This window comes from Vollenhovia emeryi, unplaced genomic scaffold (assembly GCF_000949405.1).
Source record: "Vollenhovia emeryi isolate VEMERY1.0 unplaced genomic scaffold, V.emery_V1.0 DF939196.1, whole genome shotgun sequence".
In the NCBI taxonomy this organism is placed as follows: Eukaryota; Metazoa; Arthropoda; class Insecta; order Hymenoptera; family Formicidae; genus Vollenhovia; species Vollenhovia emeryi.
Window position 1 is genome coordinate 35,315 of NW_011967170.1, and position 12,383 is coordinate 47,697.

At 37.6% G+C, this 12,383-nt stretch overlaps 1 protein-coding gene across 1 annotated transcript in view; it reads right to left on the reverse strand.

Moving 5' to 3' along the window:
* The window catches only part of LOC105562055 (aromatic-L-amino-acid decarboxylase-like), a 13,649-nt gene extending 3,979 nt beyond the window's left edge, over positions 1-9,670 (reverse strand). Inside the window, exons 1-6 of the mRNA XM_012012556.1 lie at positions 9,528-9,670; positions 4,519-4,616; positions 2,951-3,071; positions 2,663-2,776; positions 2,037-2,156; positions 1,767-1,896 (exon numbers count right to left, since the gene is read on the reverse strand). Of these exons, the coding sequence (XP_011867946.1) occupies positions 1,767-1,896; positions 2,037-2,156; positions 2,663-2,776; positions 2,951-3,071; positions 4,519-4,598 (565 nt within the window). The 5' untranslated portion in view covers positions 4,599-4,616; positions 9,528-9,670. The remainder of the gene's footprint in view (positions 1-1,766; positions 1,897-2,036; positions 2,157-2,662; positions 2,777-2,950; positions 3,072-4,518; positions 4,617-9,527) is intronic.
* Positions 9,671-12,383: the final 2,713 nt, after the last annotated feature.

The window sequence follows — 12,383 nt, forward strand, 5'->3', positions numbered from 1 at the left end:
CCCACCACATAAACATAGTATCCCGCGCGTCGCTCCCCCTCCCGCTCACCGATCGGCTTTCTTACATGCCTCCCGCCTCCCGCCCACCGTCTCCTGCATCCTCATTCGCTCAAACGTATAAATTTCTTTGTCGGTAACTATTGTTACTTTGTACCTCGGTACATGATATTTCTCCTTAGTTTAACCCAATCTACCGCTATTTGCAAAGTGGCTACTTTTGCATCAGACACCCTGTATTGTTCGGACTTCGAGAAATCTCGAACAATATCGATTTGAGATACTAGCATATACTCCTTTGGTACTGCATATTAGCAATATTAACCTTAACAATAATTTATGCGATGCCAATATTTAGCATTTACCTAGATATGTAGTAGCTTGTAAAACTCGATGGATTATGTAGCATAAGAATGAATATAGATTTCATTAATCTTGACAATTTTGACATCTTTATTTCTTTAACACATATTTTATTTTTGTTTCGCAATATATGTAATATCTCGTGAAATATTTGAAGAGGAGAGAATCTCTGTTACGGATATCGACGAAATTCGGTCTCATTTTCAATCGCGGTCGCAGAACAGAGAGAATATAAAAAAATTTTCCATTCTCTCAGAACAATTGCGACACAATTCATAATGTTTCGTTTGATATTCCTAATCGAAGAAAAAAACATCAAAGTCATTGTTCGTATCGAACAAGGGTTCTAGCAAATTTTTCTTTTTTTTTCCCCCCATTTCGATAAAGCGCGTCGAAATTATTATGGGCGTTGAGAATAGCAGAGAAAGTTCGGTCTGAAATATGACTGGAGCGGTTATTACGAGTTGCCATGGCGACAAAGTGCTGCTTGATGAAGTGCCGCGAACCCCATGCTCACCCTATCACTCCATCCCCCTCAACCCCTCTATTCACATGCCTTCGCACTGATTGCGCCCGGTCACTGAAAGCGACCGGACACTTTTCCGCGTTATATGCGTCCCGGAGTAGTGCGATGAATACGAATGAAAAATTATGCCGTGTTAAACCAGTTATACGTTGTACTTAACTTTTCAATTACTATTGCATAATAAATACATTAAAAAGTTATTTGTTAGTATGCGAAACAAATAGCAATTCGCAAGTAACTTAATAAATTTATTGCTTCTATTGTATTACATTCAGATAAGAGAGTGAATATTATATTAATGTAGCGTTTCAAAAACATTGTTTCAATAATTGAAACTTTTTTCACAATGTTACTAATATTTTCTACTAATGCTGCTCTACAAAGCTTTTTATTTGCTAAAATAATATATATATATTTAAAAATTAATAATAGATTATAATATCTCAAATATGAATAATATATATCTATGTAAAATATTATATTAGATTAAATTAAATGATCATTGCAATGACACTTTTAAGCTTTTGTTTTTTTCTCCATTCTGTTTCTATATAAAGCCTAATTGCGACTGTCACAGATCATTTAACGCTCATCGAGATATATGTCATAGTTCAAGTGTTTATTTAAAGTCATTGAACTGTCATACACTTGACGCTCACTGTTGTGCGCTGCTTTCTTGCTCGATAAAAACAGACAGGAATTGATTGAGGAACAATTTATACGACTCGATACTCTGCATATAACTTATGAATTCAATTTTGACTGGAAACTTTGTTTGAATAAGCAACGAATTTCGTTTCCGCTTTGACGTTACTGAGCTCTAATTTTCGTACACATATAAGTGACAGATTCTGTAGCAAAGTAATTACAGTATACTCACAAGAACAGTATGCGATTAGTTTGCCGACAATCTCGTTTTCCGTCCAATCGGGATGCTCTTCTTTAACTTGCTTGATCCTTTTAGCCTTCGCTCCTAGTAACGCTACCAAAGTGGCTTCGCTGGCAGTGCCCTGTGAATAAAAATATATCTTGAATTTCATCCTAAATTCGCTTATTCCTCTTTAGAAATGTTACACTCCCACGCGAAACTATTCCCTAGATATTCAGGTATCTTTTGTAAATGTAATGCTATTTGTAAAATGTCGTTTACCTGAATGACGCCACCGCCTTTTCCACCGCTGCAGGCAAGAAATTCTTTCGGCAAGTCCAGCATTTTTCCCAGCCAATCTAGTACGATCACTTCTAGTTCGGTGCAAGCTGGACTCGCGATCTAGAATTCGGGAAATTTGATACCATAAGTGACTGAGAGAATAGTGTGGCCTTTAATATTTTAATCCCGGTGTTCGATACATTTTCTTGAATTAGGTAATTTTTAATTTTTTTAAATTAATACATTTTAACTAATAAGAATATTCTTAAATGTCGCCAGCAGTAATTAACAACATCAGTGTTTTCTTGACCGTATCTGGCAATTTTAATAATACAGAAAATTTATCGCGAGAAATGTTACCTTTGAGGTAATACTTTTTATTATAAAAATTGCCAGATGCGGTCAAGAAAACACTGATGTTGTTAATACAGTTTTATTTTTAATGATGAGATTTCGATATTGTTATTAGCTTCGATTTTTATCTATTGCGGAAAGAGATTTTATTATTCGTAAAAATACAAGTAGGTAAGGATTTTTTATAAACTTGATAATTATACTGCAAAACATGAATGCGGATCTTGTGGCAATCGAGATGAATAAAACATTCACATATTTTATGCACTTACCCACGTGAATCCAATGCACGCAATAGCACCGCTTAACATATCGGCTAGAATCGCGGGATACGATTGCGCGGTGGGAAAGTATGCGTGGAATTTTGGACTGTGCCAATGCGTGACCTAAAACAATTTTAGCTTCATTTATTTCTTGCCTATACAGTCGAAAAAGTACTTTAACTTTTCAACTGCAGCATCATTATATGTTTCGCGATGCGCGGGTCAGTCATTATTGTATGTAGTTGGCTTGCTAGATCGGTGATTTACGATCGATTGAGGTAGTTAAAAATTACTTACGCCTGGCATTATTACTCTTTCGATATCGGCCATGATGTCCTTCCACTGTTCAGGGGTTTGTGGTGCTTCGGATGGCAAGAGGGGTTTCATGTATCCTGGCTCCACCGTAGGCAGGACTCTCCTGGAAATGTTTCATAGTTTCATGTACGAGACACACAGTGTTGTGCATAGATGATTTTACAATTAGCTAGATAAAGATAAGATAAAAATATATAAATGTATCTTAGATAAGATAAAGATGATTTCGTTTTGAATGTATCTAGATAAAAGATAAAAGTATATGATGATTCATCTAGATAATTTTCAGATAATATCTTTAAGACTTCATCTAAACACAGTGGAAAAAGTTATAAAAAATTATAGAAAAATATAAATTATAAAGGGGGATATAGAATATATTCAGGTTAAGTTATATGACACACACATAGGCTGCGTTCGGGGAGATGCTATTTAGCGCTACGAGCATGCTCTGTCCTTGTTCAACTTTTGCAAGCAACAAGGACAGAGCACGCTCCTAGCGCTAAATAGCGTCTCCCCGAACGCAGCCATAAATGCATGGTCTACAACGCCATCCATATTTAAATAGTGTAACTGTTAAGTATTTGTATGTGGCCCTAAACCAAATTATCTGTACGTTATCTTAGATAATTTAGTAAAGATAACACTTTCTTTCATCTAAGATGCAGATATAGATAATACTTATTTTTATTATCTATATAAAGATAAGATAATGCTAAAATTTTATCTAGATAATCATCTATATAATTTTATTTAGATAACAGCAAACACTAGAGACACATTAATATGAATGGTACAAAAAATAATATACTAGGTGGTAAGCTTAGTTTTCCGCAGCTCACATTTAGATGACGCTAGTTGTAAGTGTAATGATGGGAAAAATGTATAGCTAGCGAGGGCAAATACTTTGATTGATGTGTCTTTTGCTTTTGATATCGAAATAAATGAGTTTGTTAAACAGAAAACACCGCGGAAACTAAGTTTACCACCTAATACATAGTAGAGTTCCGATTATCCAAATCGCAATTTTTTTTATTTAACTTTTTTACTGTCGAAAATGAAAGCTTAAATCTGTAAGGTTTTTTGAATTAACAATTTTAATTTAATAATGTAAACGTCTTAATAATATCCTTACGTGAAAAGATTATGAAAATGGATTTATTTTGAAATCAGGTCTGGAAGTCAACTGCACATTTCGGGGCAGAGTTCACCGCACGGCAAGAGGGGAATGACGGGAACGATAAACAAATACAGTGGTTTCACCGTAAGTAATGTTTGTATGTCTTTTCAACTTTCCTTTCCAATTTATCCGAGTCTTTGATTAATAATCGGGACTCTACTGTACACTAGGAATCACTGGTGCCTTTCCACATAAAAGGCACATGTAAAACACATGTATTCTTCATGTATGTATATGCAAAATGTATAAATGTGTCGATATGTGCACGAATGTGGGAAGGCATCAGTGATTCCTACTGTACATAGATTATTATTTAATGCAGATTCACCGATTAATCGATTTTTCGATTACCGCACATGTTACCACCTACCTGTCTCTAATATTTTCCAAATAATTTGTGATGTATTCCGCCATATCATTGGCGTAATCCTTGAAGTTATCGGGATCCATGATTTGTCTTCTTTCTACCTGTAATATCGAGATAAAATTATCACGAAAATGTAACGGTGTAAGAAAATGTCTCTTCGATCATGCCGTTGTGCATTAATCCTTTTGCTCGCGCATTGTTGCGTGTCAGCCGAAAATTCTGAAATCTCGCATTTGCGCAATGATTTTTTTCTCTGATCTTTCATGGAAACCAAATTGTGCTGCGTATTGCTCTTTTCGAGTTATAGAAGGTACACATTTGTGTGAGCTAATCGCATGTTATTTATCTGTACTACAAGTAAATAATTACCGGGGCATCGAGACACAGCCTTCAACTGGGTTAGAAAAATTATTGCTCCTGGGAAATTCCAACATATAATTCAAACCAAAATTCGAAAGAGAAATCTGTACAGAACTGTATGTTTCTACTTGACATAAAGTTAAATGTTCTTTATTAAACCACCAAATCACAGAAGACGTTGAAAATGGAGACCTGTACACATATGCTGTGTAGAAAATTGTCCCAAAAATATATACGGCTTTCGGCGAAAAAATTCTATTTTTAATTTGAGATACACATTTGTGTACCCTATGAACGGAAGGGGAGTAGGTGCGGTTCCGTATCCTTGGTATATCAGTGCACGTGCGTTTTAAATTAATGTACGTATGTCACACATATAGGTTTTTCTTTCAAGACTAATTGTGAGTGCTTATCAGAACAGAAAATGATAGCAATCCATTTCCGTGATTCCATATTGCGTAACTGATGCAAATGATACTACAAGGATCTTGCTATCCGACGATGACCGTGATAGTTTATAGAAAGCGTGTGAAGCGGTTGGAATTGTTTTGCTAGACTCAAGGATGCGCGTTAAAAAACGACGATTTCTGATAAAAAGAGAAAGGCATTGCAACGAGAATTAAAAGAGTTGAAATGCAGAAATTACATAAAGATAATATCAGAAAATTGCATAAGCATATGTTAAACTTAATATAATTGTAATAAGTTAACGGAGTTAAAATTAATAATTTATTGCCCCAATTATGTCTCTAAAAAGATAAGAGCTATTACATTTTTTAACATAACTTTTTGTTAAATATAGTATATTGTATTACAAGCGATTAGCAATTCTTTTAGCGATCTAGATTATTGGCGAGGCTAATAATTTCGTTTTCATTAACATCGTTCTGCTTTTAAGAGGGAATTAATAAGATCCGTAACTTCTTTCGTTGTTTTATAACATTGTTGTTAATGCATTAATGTTGAATAAAGAAGTTGATAAGCTTCACCGTGTAAACAGGATAGCACCGCTACCTGCGTCAGTTTAAACATCCTGCTTGCTATCTTTTTCGTAAAAAAGAATTGCAAATGACAAAAACATATATTAATATACGTAAATACGTGGCCTTTCGAGGGAAATTTAATCCTCGGCGTCGGTAATTGACGACGTAGAGCTAATGACGTAGATTTCTTGAGAAACTCGGCAGCGGGAAGGCGATGGAGATGCATATGTGTTTACGCTATCGGATAGAATGTCCACGCGATCGAGAGTGGAAGGAGAAGGACAACGAGATCGAAGGAGCGAGCGTGACGATCAGCAAAATCACCTTCGCGCAGAGAAGTAAGAGTGAACTCGCGCCGTTATGACCATGACTCATTTTCACGGAGCTGGTTTCGAATCGCCGTTTGCCGCCGCCCGTCTATCGTGTCGCGCGATTTTGTTTGTTACGAATTTCCACCCATTCGCTATAACGAACCCGCGGAATATCGCAACGCCGATTCTTGAGGGAACGATCGCGGCAAAAAGGTGCAAGTTAAATTTTGTCATGCGCGACTGGCACGTAACCAGTTGGATATCTATGCAGATTTTTATCTCACGGAATACCATTGCTCTTAAAACATCAAACCATAATATTAAATCGTTTCTTTTAAGGTAATACCTTGTCGACTGATATGAAAGGTAAAGCGACGTATATGTCGCTATTCGTCTATCACGAACATTTTAACTATGAAAACCTGTGAATCACTAATTTAGGAGACTATACTGTGTCCGTTCACATAAGGTTGCTTTAACTTGAATTCTCTTTATTTTAGATCCGGAAATGATAACATTAAACTTAATAATTAAAAGTTTGCTCACAAACAAAATTACCTTGCGAAGAACTGAAAGACATGGGAAAGTGAAGCATGATTAATATCGTTGCACTCATCTCGGGGATACTCTGTTTTAAAAATAATACTTAATTGCGCTTTCGCAATGTCTTGGCACACGAGGAAAGGCGGAAAGCAGAGATACGTGGGGAGAGACGAATGACACCTCACGCGATGCAGGAAACTCTCGCGGCGGTCAGGGAGTCCCCTCTTTGTGCGCTGTTATCAGAGAATATTTCTCGAAAGAAAAGTATATGAATATTGATGAGGCAAGCGCGTATACGCGCTTCTCTCATCAATAATTAGAGATAATCGCGCAACATTGAGCTGTTTATGATCCGGGTTATCGTAAAACCATCGCGATTTACTTATTCGAATCGCCGCGGAGCTTATAATTTAATTGAATCGTGTCTCTTATTTATTAGAAAATAATTCATTAAAAACTTTTATCCATTGACTTTTATATCTCGCGCCGTGTATATAAAACGATAACTCAGTCAGGTATGTAAAGATTGATGTTGCGCTGCAGAAGCATCTGCTGTCGCGTGTTTCGTGATAACATGAAATGTCCACCAGCTTGTTCTATTCAATTGCACAAGAGAATTTTAAGCCAAATGTATTTTAATTGTTATTTATTTAATTAATTTAAATTATCTAATTTTAATAAACCTACAACAGACATTTAAGTCAAATGTCAACCTAGACGCTATGTTTTAGCACTCATTTTGTCAAGTATTGTCGAAAATGTAAAATAAATCAATTAGTTGGGCATTACTAGGCGTTTTTGGGCATAGTTTGGGCATCAGGCCTTGCTGCACTGAAAAGAAAATTTTCGCTACTATAACTAATCATGGTTTGCTTGAAATATTTTGCTGTCGTAACTATAAATTTCTAAACCACAGCAAACGGTTCGCTACCGCATCTAATACAATAGGCACAGTAGCAAAATATTTAGCTATCACAACTAAATATTAGCTGTCCATATTTTACAACTGAAATTTAGTTGCCACAAGCAGTTTTTAGCTACGGCAACTACATTTTTCTTTCCGTGTGGAGCATTGTAAAATAAGATAAAATAATAGGCACCAGTGAGCATTGGTGTGCATGATTTTGGTCAGCGGTTTACCCCTCGGCGAAAGCTTACAGTTTTCGTGTTACTTAATGTTATTGAATTGTTTTGAATAATTAATTGAATATGATATTATCGCTCACTTGGACGTTACGTGAACCTAACAGAAACGACCTGATGAGACGATAAGAGTGCATAGATAACAATAATTACATTAACAATGATTTCTGGATAAGGAAAAGATAACGTTAACTTATCGAGTCAAGATAATCTTGTATAAAAGTCTCGCATTCTGCAAATGCACTGTGCGAGAGTGAATGAAACAAACCGAGATGGATAGCCGCGCGCTAATTTTATGTGAATCTCAAATATAGCGCGCGTCGAAAACGTTGCTCTTATTCGTACGGTAATTTCTATTTTTAGTACGCCGATATGCTAAAAATGGCTCGCGAATACTAAATAGCCTCGGAATACCGCGCGACCTTTTCTTCTGCAGTTTCGTCGCCGTTTTTGAAGAGCGCGACAGATTAATTCGACGAGCTGATGCAATTAGCGGGCTCTTCGGTCGGACTATATCGGGGCGGAAGCTTAATAATTAGTTTTAGACACCCTCTTCGCGTTTAGAGACTAACAAGCGCTATTAAAGTTCACTCCCTGACATCAGTTATAGGACCTTCGAGATCCTAAACAATCTTGGTTTCGAAGTCACTCAGCTGCTTATGAAACACACTAAAATGTACTCGTACTACATTGCCTATTGTTGTAAAGGAATTTTCTTATGAACTTATAAATTGCTGTAATTATCACAGTTACACCCTCAGAAAGGATTTCTGTTACCGAGGCAAAAAATATTCTTGACGCATTTCTATTTCTCACAACCTCGTTTAGTATAAAGATAAGTCGATATCAAGACAAAATCAATAATTCTTATTCTCCTCTCGAATTAATATAATAAATTCTTATTCTCCTGTCGAATTAAAAAAGCTTGACTTACTATATTGAGACACGAGTAACTTATACAAATGTAAGTTTATATATTCTTGCGTTTATCTTACAACGCACGAAGTTGGCACCGCGATATTCGACAAAGGACGATACATACTATCGTTTTATTTTCATTGAAGATTAAAATATGCCTTTCTCTACAATAAATACGATTGGCGCTACATCGATCCTATTTTATGATACATTGAAGTGCAATAGCATTGGACTCGTAAATGTTTTCTGTGGCTGTATTAGGCATGTTCTATATAATTCTAGGACTTTCACGCTTACTCAAGTAGCATCGTTTCTTATTTTAACTTTCAGTTTTAAATTACATCTCTTAGGCCCGGTTTCACCAACGTCGCTTAACTTTAAGCTTAGTTCAATTCGTTCCTTGTCTCTTTTCAACTGTTACTTTAGAAAGAGACAAAGAACGAATTAAGCTAAGCTTAAAGTTAAACAACGTTGGTGAAACCGGGCCGTACAATAATATACGACGCGTCATTGCAATTTACAGGCCGTCATTCATGCACAGCAGCGTGAAAATTATCGGTGAGAGTAACCGGCAACGTTTATTAAATTATCCAACAAATTTTCCTCTCGTTAACTTCCTCGTTACAGGCTGCCTTCGATACTTGGAACATACCAACACAATAATAGCGAATAATGTTCCACTGTTGAACAATGTTCATTCTAAAGTGGCATAAATATGCTTTCGTAACGAAAATTGAATTGAAATTCGACTCACGTTTCAAGTAAATTCGCGCGCGCCCCGCTAATCTGACGAGAGCCACTGAGCAGTCCTTGACAGCGACGATATCCACGTGTCCGTGATGATCCCGCGCGCGGGTGGAGTGCGGCACTACCGGTGCCCCGCGACGAATTGCCGCTGCACCCGCGTCGCGTCGCGCTTTATGTAACTCCCCACTTCTTCGGCGTTCACCAGTGATGCCGTCCGACCAATCGCGACCATGTCGCGAATGTGCCATGGTCAAAGATCGATAACGGATACGCGATCGATAGCAGCCGGTCACTCGGTCAGCGGCGCGTAGGTGGTCGCGGCGTGTTAACTTTTGCTGCTGGCAGTGACAGGAAGTGCAATTTAGTTTTACTTGCCCACCCGCGCAATTATCCGCTCGTTTGACGCTACGCCGAGGACCGGGCTGGTAATTGAATAGGTAATTGATCTCTCTAAATGGAGGAGAAACAGCTTTCGGAACTGCAGTTCTGCGTTTTTGAAGTATCGATAATTTCGCGCAAAGGATGTTATTCAATTTTACGCACGCGTGCGCGAGAGATTTGTTAAACTGACGAAACCGTTAGAAAAAGCCAACAGTTTTAATAGTAAATTAATTACTATGGGGTTTCGTAAGATCGTCGTTTTACTTGATTATTAATTCGTTGTTTCGAGCGAGCTGTTGCTGAAGTGCATTTTGCAGTTCTTAATTAACGTCTTTCAAGACGACGGCGTCGTAGATTGCGTTTAAGAAGACGAGATTGAAGCGTCTTGAAGGCAAAATTAGGGCGTTGCTGTTTAAAGCGACGTCATTTGATTACAAGTACGAAATCAAGGTAGCATTCAAGCGATAGATCTAATTACCTGCTCCGGATAAGCGCGATCCTGGTTTTCAATCCTACACCACCTGTCACGACCTCAGAAAGAAACGCTTAATGCTCGCCGGCGTTGCTCACACGAGGTCTTGAGCAATCTGATCGTGATCTAGAAAGGAACTTTAGAAACGAAAACAGCTGTTCTTTCACAATAATGCGGTAGACGAAGGCTATTCCCCGTGAAAATTGGACATAAAAGCAATTCTGACGTCGAATCTTGTACACGATTTTCTCTTCATTATTCCTTTTGTAATAGCTGCGAAAATTGCTTTAATCGAGGGAAGGACCGTCTCATGGACTTCGTGTCTTTCGTGGCTAGACAATTTTATGGAATGTCTAATCTTATAAGAGAGAAACGCCACGGTTGTCTAAATGAAAACTTGTTTATGAACGCGTAATGTTAAGGATGTATCTGAGCTATTTCAAAATAGTACCACATTGATGAAACTTCGGGAAACACTTCCTTTGTTATCTGTAATATACTGAAAAAAATTTTAAGTAGATTTACTAAATCGTTAGAGAGTAATTATTATTTCAATTATGTCTGATTTTACATGTGTTCTTATGGGAAACGCAATTTTCTTGAATGAAATGAGTAATAAAGTATAGAAAAAATAGTACCAAAATTTTAATTTTTTTTATACATATAGACCATGGATTATTGGAACTTTGTGCAAAATTCGATTAGGTTTCACAACACGGTTTAGGAGAAATTAATTATTATTCATGATAATTTTGCGGTTTCTGTAATATGTCAATTACTGGACTGTAGAAGTGCGGCAACTTCATTCTGGGCATTTTCACTGCCAAAAGTTTTATTGTAAAAAGTTGTAAAATGGCAAATAAACCTAATAAAGTGCTGAAAAATGTGAAAAATAACTTTTTAAAAATAAATATATTATGTTAGTTATCATTTATATCAGTTATCACTAGGTTTACGTAGCACGTTTAGCGTAGATATGCCAGTTTTTCGAATTTGGGGGATTTTTGTCAATGATTGTATCTCAGATACATCCTTAAGGAACGTTTGTGATATTATTTATCGAAACAGGGTTATTTATCGTACAACATATTGATTGCATTTGTCATTGCAATTGAATTGCGACTAAATCGACAAAGTAACACCGTGAATAATGCACTAGAGCTGCCGCCCGTGTAATTTTCCGACTCTTGAAGATTTTATCGTCGCTGGTATCGGACGGTAAATCCCGCCGAGCGGGAAATGTTAAGCCTGGTATGCAGAGTCGATAATGATCTTAAAACGGTTCGACATAAGAATGTGAGGAAAGCGGGGACGGCATGTGCTCGAAGAAAGTCATTTCCCTTCAGCCGAGGGCAGAAAAGAGGGATGAAGTCGCGCTAAGAGCGGTCGGACTCTCCGAGGACTCTCGCTCGGTCGGATTTCCCTCTTTCCTGCTACTCGCGTGCTACAGTAACCACCTCCTTCCTCTTTGTTCCTCTTCTCTTTTATTGCCGTGCTCCTCGGCAAGAAGTCGAACGGAAACGAACACTTTTCCCCGACGCACTGTGCCGTCGCCATGGCTACGTCAGATCGGCTCGGAGTAATCGCCGGGACTTTCCGGGAATGTGTTGCGAGTCATATTGGGCCACTCTCGCACGCGTCAGAGATTTTAACTCTGCCGCGGAGCTGTGTCTCTGACGTCGAGAGTCGCCCGGCGTTGAGAAAAGGATAATCTGTAACAGATAGCGCGCGGAGAAAGACGTTCATCTCGGAATAACCAGTTTCCCGAAAGGTACTTTGGATTTTACGTGCCGACGTCTCGGTGGGATAATCCCGCTTTAGCGAGTGCTGTTATCGCGTAAATGAAAATGAAGCAAACGAGTGTTCTTTCACAGGAAGACACGGGCAGAGAATTGTCTCGAAATAAGGATGTAATTTCGATTGGATATTTTGGTTTCGCTGTACATTATGTCTATTTTACTACGCCTTATTATGGTTTTATCAGAAAATTCTACTCACTGTTAGAACCTT